This window comes from Eucalyptus grandis, chromosome 8 (assembly GCF_016545825.1).
Source record: "Eucalyptus grandis isolate ANBG69807.140 chromosome 8, ASM1654582v1, whole genome shotgun sequence".
Taxonomy (NCBI): domain Eukaryota; kingdom Viridiplantae; phylum Streptophyta; class Magnoliopsida; order Myrtales; family Myrtaceae; genus Eucalyptus; species Eucalyptus grandis.
Genome location: NC_052619.1, coordinates 18,959,580 through 18,973,425, shown reverse-complemented (window position 1 = coordinate 18,973,425; position 13,846 = coordinate 18,959,580). Strand labels below are relative to the sequence as shown.

Here is a 13,846-nt window from a genome sequence, read left to right as displayed (position 1 = left end):
TAGCAGTTACAACATTTATCTAGGCAATACAAAGATGTATCATAATTTATGTCAACACTATTGGTAGACCGGTATGAAAGCAGATATTGCCAAGCATGTTGCCAAGTGTCTAACGTGTCAGCAAGTGAAAACACATCATTGTAAGCCGAGAGGACTTCTGCAACCTCTTGAGAATCTTGAGTAAAATTGGGAACATATCATAATGAATTTTGTGATGGGCTTACCAAAGAGTCAGCGAGGTAATGATTCCATATGGGCTGTAGTTGACAGATTGACGAAATCTACTTACTTCATCGCCGTATGACAGGACCTTGCCTTGGATAGATATGCAAAATTGTACGTGTGACAGATAGTTCGTCTGCAAGGAGTACTAGTGACGATTACATTTGATCAGGACCCAAAGTTTACAGACTACCTCAAGAACGAAGCTGCAGTACAGTACGACCTATCATCCGCAGACTGATTGCCATTCTAAGAAGACGATTCAAACCCTTAAGGACATGTTGCGAGTTTGCATACTAGACTTCAAAGGAAGCTAGGAGGAACAGCTTCATTTAGTTGAGTTCACCTACAATAACAGTTATCAGCAGAGCATTCAGATGGCACCGTTTGAAGCGTTATATGGTAGAGCATGCAGAACTCCAGTTTGTTAGGATGAAGTCAGAGAATGGAAGATTACCAGCTTAGACTTAGTTCAACAGTCAGTTGATGCCGTCACAGTTACTTAAGAAAGACTAAAGATTGCTCAGAGTCGCTAGAAAAGTTATGTAGATAAGCGGCGAAGATCATTGGAATTCTAAGTTAGTGAACACGTCTTTTTGAAGGTGTCACCAATGAGGGGTGCTTCGCGCTTCAACAAGAAAGGAAAGTTGAGTCTGAGATACGTTAGTCCCTTTAAGATTTTAGAAAGATTAGGGACTTTAGCGTATCATCTTGCATTACCGCCAAGACTAGCCCAAGTGCATGATGTCTTCCACATGCTGATACTGAGAAAGTACAAGCCTGACCCAATCCACGTGCTGAATTTTGAAGAATTAGATGTGGACAACAGAGTGTCGTACATGAAGAGACCAGTTCAGATTGTGAATCGCAAAGAGCAAGTGTTGCCTACTAAGATGATTCCCTTGGTCAAAGTCGTCTGACAACACCACGGAACAGAAGGAGTGATGTGCGAAAGTGAAGAATCAATGAGACGACAATACCCCCACCTTTTTTAAGAAGAATTGTAATGGTTTAAATTTTGAGGACAAAATTTTTATAAGAATGGAAGAGTTGTGACATCCTGATTTTCCATCATGTTTCGATTAAATGAAATGAGCTTTTCATCAACACACCTATAGTCTTTTTCTTTGAGCTGATCACTCACGAGATAACTAATATATCAGGTGAAGTCGTTAAGAGATATGAACGCAATAGACTTGAGAATTTAATCATAAATCGACTACTCGACCGTGTCAATCGGCAAGGGTCAATACGACACCATTAAAATTGATTAGAGATCGAAAATAGGTCGATTCAACAGAAGCACATCATTAAATTGTGAGTGATTCCACCTGATTGCAAAATTCACGTCAAACGGTACTAAATCGATTTTTCTGTCGATTCTATACCCGATACCCGTAATTAAAACCTTGAGATTTTTATGACATCTGAGAGTTGCCTATGAGTTAGAGATGCACAACGTGGATCGAAAATTATCAACCACGGGTCAAACGTGCTAAAATCCCTAAAAGCTACCTAGTAAGTTAGGTTACGCTAAAATCACATACGGTTGATTTTAACCACGAAATTGAACTTGGTTTCAGGAATTGAAAGAATGTATCACGATTTATTTTTAAGATATCGTCTCATCCTTTGAAGAATTTCCGGCGAGCCTGGAATTTTTGGCGAAAAAAATCAAATTTGGCAAATTAAATTCAAGGAAATTCGGATGGGCACTTTGGTGTGGATTTTTGGCCTTCAAAATGGATTAAGTGGTGAAGGGAATGCAAGAAATTCGTTTAGGCTACCCCCTTGGCATTTTTGGACACCAAATTGAATTGATTTGGTGAGGAATTGAGGTAAATGGGTGCAAATTCGTAGGGCTGCTGCCAAGAGCTATTTTGGGCTTCAATTTGGGTTGCTTTGTGAAGTTTTGAAGGGAATTTGGCTTGTGGCTGAAGCTTGGACAGCAAGGGCAGCAGACTTTGAGGGTTAGACCACTTGAGTGCCTTGATATTTTTCTTGCAAGCCCATTGGCTCAAGCCAAGACTTTTAAGGCTCTTTGTCCCCCCTCTCTCTTCCCTCTTGTCCCCTTCTCTTCCCCTTGGTCAACCACCCTCAACAGAAACCCCTTGCAGCTGCCTTCTTCTTCTTCTTTTCTTCTTCTTCTTCATCAAAGCTTTTATTTTCCTCCATTGTTGAAGCTGCAAACACCTAGGACCAAGCCAACACAGCCAGCTACATCACCGGCCTGCCTACTCGCGTCCAAGCTAGCTGCCCACGAGCCCATCCATGAGCCAGCGCCAGCCCGCATCCGCCATGTCCAACTCCAACCCCACGCCTGGCTGCCCAAGCCAACTATCAACTAGCCCCGCTTGCTCGTCCATTCTACTACCCGCTGCTCACTATCCCTGTACGCCAGCCACTGTCCACCTCAGCCCATTTCAGCCCCTACAACCCTCAAACCGTTCAACTAAGGACCAAGCCCAGCAACTCAAGCAGTGAGTTGCAAGGCTATTTTCAGCCCTTTCCTAGCCTCCTTTGGTGTCGCCATAGGCCCGAGTTTTGGTCGTCGTTGCAATGCCACTGCCGTGGACCCATTAGCTCACTAAACTGGTGAGTTAACGCCCTAAACTCTAATTATGAGGTTAATTGCATTTAGAGGAGATTAGTTTAGGCTAATAGAATATTAGGGGGATTAGTTAGCTTTAATTAAGACTAGAGTAATTTAGTTAGGCTAGCTATTTCGTTAGTTTAGTTTAGTTAGGCCAATTGGTTAGTTAAGTTGATTAGTTAGGGTATTTAGTTAGCCTATTAGATTAAATTAGTTAGGTTAGTTAGATTAATTAGTTAGTTCAATTAAATTAGCCCAATTAGCTTATGTTAATTTAATTGAGTGTTTTAATTTAAATATTTTGCAATTTATTTAATTAATTATTAATTAGCGTAAATTATACCGGGATAGCCGGTTGTTAGAATTTTACGTTGATCGTCATGGTGTAGTTGATTTGTGAAATTGAGTGCTATGTTGTGCAATGGATGCTTGGCGATGATTTTGAATTATTATTTCAAAAATATGAATTTTTGATATTTAATTAGATAAATACTGGGTTTCGAGTTTTGATGCCAAAAAGATTTTATATACTATGTAAAATCGTGGAATTTTTAAAGGAGATTATATCACGTTTTGTGGTTCAATTTGACTGTGTGTCAACGCACAAATATTTTACCGGGTGTTTTTAATATGAAGAAAATTGGCCAAGTTCATTATTTGAAATTGAAGTATTTGAGTGCAAAGCACGATATTCTTAGCCGGGCATGGATGTGCTTGTGATCGCTATGAGAACCTGTCACCAAATGAAAATCGGGGGTGATGCTCCTATATGGAATGCCCCCACGTCAATAGATGCCGGTTGCAGTGGAGGCTGAGCCAATGCTCCTTTGGAAATGCTGTCTATATGTAAATGTTGCCGTGCCCAACGAAGCGGGATGACACCCGGTTATGCCGAATAACCACCAATTGTTGAGTTGGTCATGACTGTTGGGTTGTAACTAATTGGATCACACTTGAGTGATTGATATAGCCACGCCTAATTATGGGATGAAATTGTGTGGCACGAAATGGGACATATCATAATGATTTGACCTTATAATCGGGACCCATGTGATTAATTGATATATGAAATTGAAGTGTTCCAATTATCGTTTACACTTGTTGCGTTTATATATGATATATGAGCTGTACTAATGTGCAGGGAGGTGCTGAGGCGAGGTAAGTCCTACATGGTGTACGTTTAGGTTGTCTCTAGGTGAATTATCGTCCTAATCGGGGTTCAAGGTGTATACTCGGTGAGACTTTGTCTCACCCCGCCGTGGTTTAAAAATTTTCAGATCCTTAGATGGAGGTACGTCATGTACGTTATGGGGCCCCGCAGGCGATGGACTTTCAACACTCTTATTTCCCTATTCCTGGGACTAACCTAACCCGTGAGCTAGTTAAGTCAACGGTCTAGGTCGAAAAGGGCCTACCTCACTGGGTACCTCATCGATTCAAAGCGTGATTCATTAACTTTCCTAACGGGGGTCAAGAGGGTCTCATATAGGGTTTTAACGGGCCCTCCTCAGAACCGGGGAGTGGGAAATAAGGCATCCTATGGATATTGACACCCTTGATGGTGTCGTGGGGAACCCGGAACCCATGACTAAAGAGCCTAGAGTTTAGGTGGCTCAGTAGCTCTTTTTGATCTAGACTCTTGTACATAAACCTTAGGTTTGGCTTGACTATATATAAACTTGGGTTGTTTGTAAAGTATGTTTTGTGTTAATTGGTTGTCCTGCTTTTCTATGCTATGTTTGTTTGTTGTCTGGAGTTTATTAGTTAGCTTATGCATGTGCATAAATCAATTGGATCGGCGACGCGTCCTAGGAACATCGCAATTCTATCGACCATCGAGGGATGTTCGCATGCTCAAGGTTCGGGGCATGACAAACATAACTTAAGAACATTTCTTCTCCTTACAGGCTTTGCTTTTTATTGAAGATGCAAGCTTGAAAAGATAGGTACTTCTTTTTCATGTTATCACTCGTTGACTAATTTGTGGAGGTTGGAGCTTGTTTGGATTTGTACAATCAACCAATAAGGCTAATCTTCTTGACCAGATCCACCCATTTGGTCCTTCTTCTTCTTCACAAAAATAAAAAATGTCAAAGAGCCATCGTGGCATTATTGGTTTTTGAGAGACATTGATTCTACAGTAGTGCCCCACCGGGCCCGTGCATGTGAAGGCAAAACCATCCCTTTCCTTCCCTTGTCCTTTAATGAACCCTAAATGAAAATGCACATTCATCCTCTAATTCTTAGTATTTTATATTGGGGATAATGATACAAATAATCCATAAATTTTGACATGATCTATAATATTTTAGTTCTCTAAACTTTTCACACAAATTAAATATAGCCCTTGAACCATATGAAGATGTTCAATATAGTCCTTTCATTAATTCAGGATCAGGAGAAACATTTAATATTTTTATATAATCTAAAGATTAAAGTGAATATGTATCAAAAATTTGAGGACTACATTGTGTATTTGGCTAAAGTTTATGGACCATGTTAAACAAATTAAAAGTTCAAAAACCACAATATATATTGAGCTAAAATTCAAGATCATTTTATATCATTTTCTCATTTTGCCATCCTTGACTCTGAAGCCATGTTAATCTATCTATTCAGCTTTCTGGAGGAGGAAGGGGGTCATGAACATAATGTGATATGAGAAAGTTTTCTGTTCCAAGAGAACATGTAAAAACATCATAAATCAGGCAACCACTGAGATGATTAGGGTACATGCACCTACACTACACCTTGCTAATAACCCACTTGCACCTAGAAAATTCTACCCTTTGTCACACGTCTCTCTCTTTTCTTCTTCTCTCCATACGGTTGTTTCCTTCCGCCAGCTCTTCGCACCCATTCTTTCTCTGCAACTTGAGACCATGGCCATCAGCCCACACACATCTCTCTCTCTCCCCACCAAAAGAACGAAGAAACTGAGATGGAGTAAAGGAAAAACAGAGCAGGGGAAGAAAAAATGATCTTCTTTTTCCATGTGTAATCAGGTCCATAGAGGATTAATAAGGAACACCGCTCAGTGAACTAAGTCTCGGGAGCGGCAGCCGAATGAGGCTGCCGCACCAGAAGCTAATCTGAGCCATACTAAAATTAAGAGCAAGCGATAGGTGATACTTACAATGACTAGGACCGGAATGACTCTCGGAACCTGCAAATTTTAGATCTGCACATTGTCTCGCTTTACCGGGAGGGAAGGAAGAAAATCAGAAACTACACCAGGAGGCTCATCGCCCACCTGAGAGAAGCGATTTGTGACAGAAGATGAGTGCGCCAAATTGTCGAAAGCTTGGCGATGAACAAACGTTAACCCCGCAGACGAGATTCTGATGGAGGACAATTTAGGCATCGGAAGATCGCCCTCCAAGTACTGCAATACTTGACGCATGCTTGGCCTCATCAACGGATCGGAGTGGGAACACATCAACCCGAGTTTCAGCACCAATTCCATTTCTTCTCCCACAAACTCCAACCCCAATTTCGGATCTCTTGCCTCGAGAATTGCACCTCTGTCCCAGCAAGAAAATACCCAGTCCGCTAAGATCACGTCCTCCGTTTCCCCTTGCTTGATTGGCCTTCTCCCGCAGGCGACCTCGAGCAAAAACACTCCGAACGCAAACACGTCGGTGCTCGTAGTGGCCTTGCCGGTTTGCATGTGCTCGGGGGCCAGATAACGGAACGTTCCCACGACGTGAGTCATTTGAGAGTCGGTTCCATGATCGTGTAGTCTCGCGAGCCCAAAATCTCCGAGTCTTCCATTAAATTCAGCATCTAACAAGATGTTACTAGCCTTTATATCCCTGTGGATTACCACTTGCTCCGACCCTTCATGCAGATAAAGCAGCCCGGACGCCACTCCTTTGATCACCCGTAATCTTTGCATCCAATTAAGGGTGACCTTTGGTTGGTTATAGAGGTACTTGTCGAGGCCCCCATTGGGCATGTAGTCGTAAACCAAGAGCAACTCCCTTTTCCTGCGGCAGTAACCGAGGAGCGCCACTAAGTTGCGGTGACGGAGCCGACTGATGCTGATTATCTCCGCTACAAATTCTCTCATGCCTTCTCTTGATTCATGAGAGACCCTCTTTACCGCAATCTCTATATTCAATGTGGATAAGATTCCTCTATAGACCTGCCTGAACCCACCAGTCCCTAATAACTGTTGGTCCCGGAATCCTTTTGTCGCAATGTAGAGATCTTTGTACTTGAACCGGTGCAGGCCGTAGTCCCTCTCCCAATCTTCAAGGACCTCGGCCAATTCCCTTTTCCTTCTCATCACGTAAACTGCGCCCGAGATCAGCATCGATACAATGAAAAGAACCGTCAGTGGTAATCCGATGGTCAGTACTTTTGATGTTTCCTTCTTACGGATCTGAGAAAGCTTAGGAAGCTTAGGAAGTTGGGAGAGGTCAAGTGTCTGAGCCTCTCCATTCACACTGAAGCTCCAACCCAGAACATAGTGAGAAGTTAGGAGATTTACAGTCGATGCTGAGAAGCCCACATACATGTTCTCGTTGATGATTGGTGAGAGATCCCGTCGAAGAGACAGAAGGGGAATCTTCGGTTTTTGCACATGGATCGGAGCCAATGTGACATTGATCAGTTTGTCCGCACCATCATAGTCCACCCAAACTTGCATTTCTTGACCGCTGATTAGGGACAAGATGTTGAACTCCCCATTATCTTGATAATACCCCGCCGGAGCTGACTTTACTGACGTCAGCCCGTTCAAGTCGATCCCGATGTGATTATAGTTAAGGTCCTGAGACTGGACGCTGAGGAATGTGTCGAGTTCTACCCCAAACACATGATTGCTGAACTTGCCATTGTTGGTTTCATTGAACATGCCGAGATATCGGCCCGGCAGGGACCCAGGGAAGCCACTCTGGGGCGCGACAACAAAGGCAAAGCCGCTGCCTCTCATACTCTCATAAAGAGGTCGAATCGCGAAGACGAATGTGGTGGAAAAGGATTTGACGGAGCCTTTCGGCAAGTTCTTGAATTGGACCGGGTAGGGATGGAAGGCGTGGCCCTGCTGATTGGTATCGTTGTTCAGCTTCAGGAGGCCATTGGAGGTGATCTCGGCGATCCCGTCGAGGCTCAGATTGGCCGATCTGAAACCGTTGTACACGAAACCCGTCCCTTGAGCGTAAGTCAAAACTACTAGCAGAGAGACCAGAAAAAGAATCTCGACGGACATGGCTCAAACTCAAAGCCCGCTTAGCAATTAGGTGAAGAATGATGCGGATTACCAAGGCTATGAAGAATTCAATAGTCAAGTCCCCTGTTCATACGGCAATTGGGAATTTGCGGTCACGATGACTCTGAATAAACCAATCCGAGTTGGAGAATGACTTTTTTGTGCAAATTAAGTCTGGTGAGAGATTGAAGGAAGGTGGGTGGGCTAAAATCAAAAGCCTGTCAATTTCTTCCGATGAGAAAATTGTAACACGTAGTGTTCACGAAATTGTTTGAGGAAGGACAAAAGGCCCCGAGTCTACGACAAAAGGAAAAAAAGAAAAAAAGAAAGAAAGAAAGAGATTTGGATAATCACGATGAGCAATGCTAGCATCACGGCCGCTCTTATCGGTAGGAATGACGGCGGCCTCTCAACCACAATTATCTCATGCCAAGATAGGGCCACAAGCTTAGTAAGTTAAGGTCACCATTGACTAAGAAAGGGGAAAAAAAGCCAAATAAAGAAATAAATGATCCGTCCATTACTAAACAAGAGAAGGAGGAAAGATACTAAATAGCGAGTTATTTAATTTGTCTATTTGTAGATGACTTATTTAGAGTGATTTAGAATTAGACCACATTGCAAATTCTCTCGTTAATTGTCCATTTGCATATGACTTATTTCTTACTAAATTGAGATTGCAATATGTATTCCGCTACATTAAAATCATATTAGATATCATTTTGTTGTGACAACGGGAAAAAAATTAAAGTGTGACGTGAAATTGGTAAAAAGAAAGAGAGAATGATAAGGACAATGCTAGCCTAATGGCGCCATAAATACTTCAAAATAATGGTGCATTTTTAGCCTTTAGTATCACTTCAAAAGCAACGTGCAATCAAAGATTTGATTAATTAATAATTCGGCTTCACTGGTAGAAGATTGCAGGTATTTTATGGAAGAGAGAAATGAACAATTTCATTTAATTTAATAACTTAACATTGATATAATATCTATTTTATATAAGACAAATCCACCTAGCAAATTTGAAAAACAGATTTTAATTCTCATACGAAAAAAACAAATAAAATCCAAGGGAACAAGATCTGAAAGATTCCACTCAAAATCCTAGATTTCCCAAGGAAACCGGACAAACAAGTCTTCCGGTTTCCTTAAGAAAATATGGGGTCAAGACTGCACTATTACTCTTTGCAGAGTAATGGTGCAGTCATCTAAGCTTTTTCCAATCACCATTGATAAAAAAGAAAAGAGAGAGAAGAAAAGAAGGGTTGTGATTATCTAACACTATTTTTTTTTTTTAAGTTATAATGGAAGAACGGTCATAAAGGAACCTAGTCCTACTATTTAAATAAGGAAAAAAAACATAAATGGTCCATAAATTTTAGTCCAATGTGTAATGTGATTCATGAACTTTTAATTTATTTAATGTGATTCATGAACTTTTAATTTATTTATATGATCCTTAGACTTTTAGTGCATATTCAATTTAGTCCATTAAACTCTATGAAACTGTCAACAATCAGGGCATAGACCATATTATATATTAGGTCAATGTTCATGGACTATTTCTATCATTTTTTCAATAAATAATCTTTGACCTTGCGCAAATTTTTAGAGATTTAAGATATTTAGTAGTAAATAAAAGCTAAAAGTAAAATAAAGGGCAAATGTTAAAGATCAGTTGAAGGACTCAGCATTCGGATTCGTAGATTGCCATGCAGCAATGAGCCACCGGAATACCAACTTTTTCTCGATGAAGTACTGAAGTTAAGATAAAAGTCACAACTTAAATTGTATGGACTCAACAAGAAGAAAACTTGCACTTCTTTAGGATAAGTTTGACCTGTCAATGGTACTTTTCACCACAAATTTCATGGAAAGCACTAGAAGTTTCAGAAATTAGACTAAGACATACTAAGTCGTTGAATTTAAAAACAAGGCCCGTCCAAACATACGGAGGAAGTCTCCATGAAATCACTTGGACTTTAGGATAGTGAATTTTCCATTCAAGGCATAGACCAACTGAGCCTAAGCAACACTTGATTCCTCATGAGAAAGTTCCATTGGTTGGCACATTAATGGTTTGGCCCAATTCAATCGATCCAGTCCTCTAAATGGAGTACTCGAGTGTGATCATTCAATAAGATGACCATTTAGAGGTGGATCTCACCCTGTGAATCTCTTCATGGCACATTCCCTAATTGAAGTAGGATTATTTTTTATCAAGGACCTCTCGATGAGAATTTCCATTCCTATGGTTGTGTCGAAATCACAGCTGTCAAGAACTTCCTGATGTCCTTTATACTTTTCCCCTTAAAGAAACAAGCAATATCAAGGAAAATCTCCCCACATTCTCATCCAATCCATCGAAGCTTATCCTGAGAACTCGATTGATTTTTGATTCAGGAATTTTAGAGAGTTTATGCAACGTACTTTTCCATTCAGGTTCCTTTCTTCCACGTAGGAATGAGCCCAACACTTCCAGAGCTAATGGAAGGCCACCGGCATAATGCAGTGCTCCATCGATGAGATCCCTTCTTATTTCTACTTTATTGCTGTTTGTAAAGGCATGCTGACCAAAAGGTCTTGTGCTTCATTGTCTTCCAAAATTTTGACTTCATGCACATAATTTTTGTCATAAGAAGTTAATAAATGTCTATCTCTTGATGTAACAATGATTCTCCCTTTGCCAAACCAATCGCCTTTTCCAGCTAAGGCATTTAGTTGATCCATATCATCAATATCATCGAGAACTAGAGAACCTTCTTGCGACATAGTCTTTCCCCGTATCAAACTAATTCCTCTGTCAACAAAGTAGACCGTAAATTCTGGACAAGAAAAGATCTCAGATAGAAGTTGTTCTTGCAAAGCAACAAGACCACCGCTTTGGTTCGATTTTTCTATAACTCGCTCCAAAAAACTACAACCCTGAAATTGGTTCTCAATAGCATTATATAGTGCCTTAGCAATCGTTGTCTTTCCGATGCCACCAGGTCCCCATAGACCTATCATCAAAACATCACTGCCAGCTGGTTCTGACAAACTTATCAGATTTTGAACTTGGGATTCTATACCGACTGGATACTTAGCGACATATAAGGATCTTGGTCTGAGACGACTTGATAATTCATTGATGATGGATTGTATGAGCTCCGCTTCGTCATCACTGATGAGCACTCAAAAGAAATAGAAACATGTTTTACCATTTCAAGCCATGGCAGGAATTCAACGTCTAATGTCATAAGGAAAATTTCATAAGAAGATTAACAAAAATAAAATGAAAAGAAATAACACACACCTGCGCCAACGTCTGCGGAAGGAAAATTACAAAGAATGTGCGCCTGAAGACACTAATTACTCGGGTCCTTGGAACCACACTACTTATCTAAGACAGAAATTTCTGCTAGCTTCAAATTTTGGTCTTTCGACTTTTGTGTCTACTGCGAATTCAAAGAACTTGATGTATCGTTTGGGCAACTCGAAGCTATACATATGATTTGATATCTAACAGACAATCACAAGCTAACAATCACATAACACCACGTCACATTTGTGCATACCTGTCATTCAACTCCCACCCAGACAAGCTACCGGCTTCAGAGAGAGCCTTCTTCATCTCTTCACTTTCTCTGAATCCTTCCCGAACTTGGACTCATGGTTATCCATAGCTCTCTTATAACTCTCTCTGCCCCCTCTCACTTCTCTCGGTTCCACTTTGTAAAACACTGGGAACACCACCATCAGGTCGTTTTGCTCCTTGCACTCCATGATTTTCAAGAGCTCTTCCAAACACCACGGTGAGGAGGCGTAGTTCTCAGAGAAGACAATGATCGCGATGCGCGATTCCTTGATCGCCCTCATAAGCGCCGGAGATATTTCCTCTCCTTTCCAGAGCTCCTCGCGATCCACAAAGTGTGTATTCCTCTGGTCCAGAGCCGCGTAGAGATGACTGAGGAAGCCGTGGCGGACATCTGGTCCTTTTCATATTCGAAGAAGCAGCCATTAGAAGAGCTGATGGTACATGTGCTTCCCTAGAATGCCAAGCATCGGAAGAGAGAGTCTTGCTACGAAAATCAAGGGCTGAAGGCTGAAGCAGAGTGGGCTTTGCTCTCGGAGAGGCTGGGCGGCCTCTGACCCGGGGTTGCCCTTCCCCGATCGGCAGCGAGGTCGACGATCTCTTCCCTTTGCTCTGGCTCTTGCTCTTTCTCGCTCCAAAGAAACAAGCGCTCTCAGCCTGTCCCATTCTCAGGAAAATATTGACTCGTGAAGACGTTTTCAGCTTTCGATTTCAGATAAATATGCTGCTTATGCGCGGCGGTGAGGGTGTGGAGGGCGAGATCGACGTGATCGACAAACGAATCTGGAACTACGAAGAATCGGCCAAGGACTCAGAAGACGAAAGCTTCTACTAGGGTTTATAAATCTGGCTGTGAGGTCTCGGGTCCGGCCCGCGCCCAAGGACGCGCAAAAAGGACGCGTCAAAGAACGCGCAAAAAGGACGCGCAAAAAAGACGCGCAAGGACGCGCAAATCCACCTTTGAGGTATCAAGTCTAAGCGCTAGCGTCCTAGGCTTAGTCCTCGAGATAGAAGGATAATCACATTGAGACGAGCTGATGCACTGTCAAGCTCGACTCACATGTTTGATAGCACGAAACTTCACTCGAGCTTAGCTTGATTGAGAATTGAATTTCTTGCTTGAACTCAATTGAAAAAGAAAATCGAAGTATTCAAAAGCTGCACTTGGATTCAATTTTATTATGCTGAAATATAAATAGATTGAGCTTGAAATTTCACATAAATAATTTACAAAAAGAAAAACTCAATTAGACTTGTAAAACTATTGAGCTGAGTACTAACGAGTTGAAGTTCGATATCATATGGCACATTCATGTTTAAGTTTCGCCTAATCTCGATTTTCGTATATTGTAAATATTATTTTTGTGAAACAACGAACCCTCCCCCATGCCTAGCGAGGGGGTCGACAGTCTTGTTGGCCTTGTGAAGAAAGTAAAAATAGAATTTAAAATTTAAAGTTGTCTACATTAGTATTGACATCTGAGTTTTAGTTGACAACTAAAAAATTGTTCTAGTCTCAAGCTTCTGGAAAGGAAATTAACATATAGGCCATTGAAATGGCTTTTTAAAGTAAACAACCAAGCATTGAAAGCATCCAAGAAAAGGCATGGGAGATGAAAAACTCGATACAAGTCGGGCAAAAAATAAACATGGCATCGTTATTAAATCTTAGGACATGAATCCCCATAAGCTAAACACCATGTTAAGTTGGGGAAAGAATATATAATGTCTTGTTATTTAACCTTGGGACATGAACCCCATAAGCTTGGGATATGCACGCCCATGATCACCAATGGCGAGTATGTAACTAGATATAGGATTTGTCGTATGAATCAATCTCTCACTATCTCAGTCAACTTTTGGAGAATTAAAATTAGATTTTATTTCTATCTACTATAAGTAAGTAAAAAATATTATCTTGATCACTATGTTAAAAAAAAAAAAAAAAAATGAACTAGGTCAGTCCTTGCATACTTGGACTTTAGACTTAAAAAGCTTAATCAACATTATTTGTTTTGATTGGTTTTTGTCATCTCAGTTCATAGCAGGTTAAAGTTACTTTTTCACATGCGGCATTCCGTAATCGTGCACTTGTAGGAGTCACTTAATTATGATTTTTTTTTTTTTGTTGGCCACTATTCGTGAAGAGATAATAAGGTAAGTATAAATTCTGTCAACAAGAAATGTATAATATTATAATATCTCTTTTTAGCGTGCAAAACCGATATTTAAAATGATA

The 13,846-nt window shown here is 40.9% G+C and overlaps 3 protein-coding genes across 3 annotated transcripts; all 3 read right to left on the bottom strand.

Annotated features, from left to right (window-relative positions):
- Positions 1–5,469: 5,469 nt before the first annotated feature.
- On the bottom strand, positions 5,470–8,269 carry LOC104457009 (L-type lectin-domain containing receptor kinase IV.1). The gene is made up of 2 exons (XM_039299101.1): positions 5,952–8,269; positions 5,470–5,682 (listed from the first exon to the last, which is right to left on the bottom strand). Exon 1 carries the CDS (start codon positions 8,028–8,030, stop codon positions 5,991–5,993), a length of 2,040 nt encoding a protein of 679 aa, XP_039155035.1. The 5' UTR covers positions 8,031–8,269; the 3' UTR covers positions 5,470–5,682; positions 5,952–5,990.
- A 2,305-nt stretch (positions 8,270–10,574) lies between these two features.
- Positions 10,575–11,646, bottom strand: LOC104447100 (disease resistance protein RPV1). Its single transcript, XM_039299703.1, has 2 exons — positions 11,591–11,646; positions 10,575–11,196 (listed from the first exon to the last, which is right to left on the bottom strand). The coding sequence occupies exons 1-2, from the start codon at positions 11,644–11,646 to the stop codon at positions 10,575–10,577; spliced, it is 678 nt and encodes a 225-aa protein (XP_039155637.1).
- LOC120286288 (TMV resistance protein N-like) lies at positions 11,643–12,273 on the bottom strand. Its single transcript, XM_039299702.1, has 2 exons — positions 12,099–12,273; positions 11,643–12,007 (listed from the first exon to the last, which is right to left on the bottom strand). The coding sequence occupies exons 1-2, from the start codon at positions 12,271–12,273 to the stop codon at positions 11,643–11,645; spliced, it is 540 nt and encodes a 179-aa protein (XP_039155636.1).
- Positions 12,274–13,846: the final 1,573 nt, after the last annotated feature.

What these genes read in the sequence shown, in the direction of transcription:
- LOC104447100 (XM_039299703.1), bottom strand. Translation starts at nt 11,646, where the DNA reads ATGAAGAAGGCTCTCTCTGAAGCCGGTAGCTTGTCTGGGTGGGAGTTG. An exon ending in GGGTGGGAGTTGAATGACAG is followed by an intron (nt 11,197 to 11,590) that starts GTATGCACAAAT and finishes AGTGCTCATCAG; the next exon opens with TGATGACGAAGCGGAGCTCA.
- LOC120286288 (XM_039299702.1), bottom strand. Translation starts at nt 12,273, where the DNA reads ATGGGACAGGCTGAGAGCGCTTGTTTCTTTGGAGCGAGAAAGAGCAAG. An exon ending in GCCTTCAGCCCTTGATTTTC is followed by an intron (nt 12,008 to 12,098) that starts GTAGCAAGACTC and finishes GAATATGAAAAG; the next exon opens with GACCAGATGTCCGCCACGGC.
- LOC104457009 (XM_039299101.1), bottom strand. Translation starts at nt 8,030, where the DNA reads ATGTCCGTCGAGATTCTTTTTCTGGTCTCTCTGCTAGTAGTTTTGACT.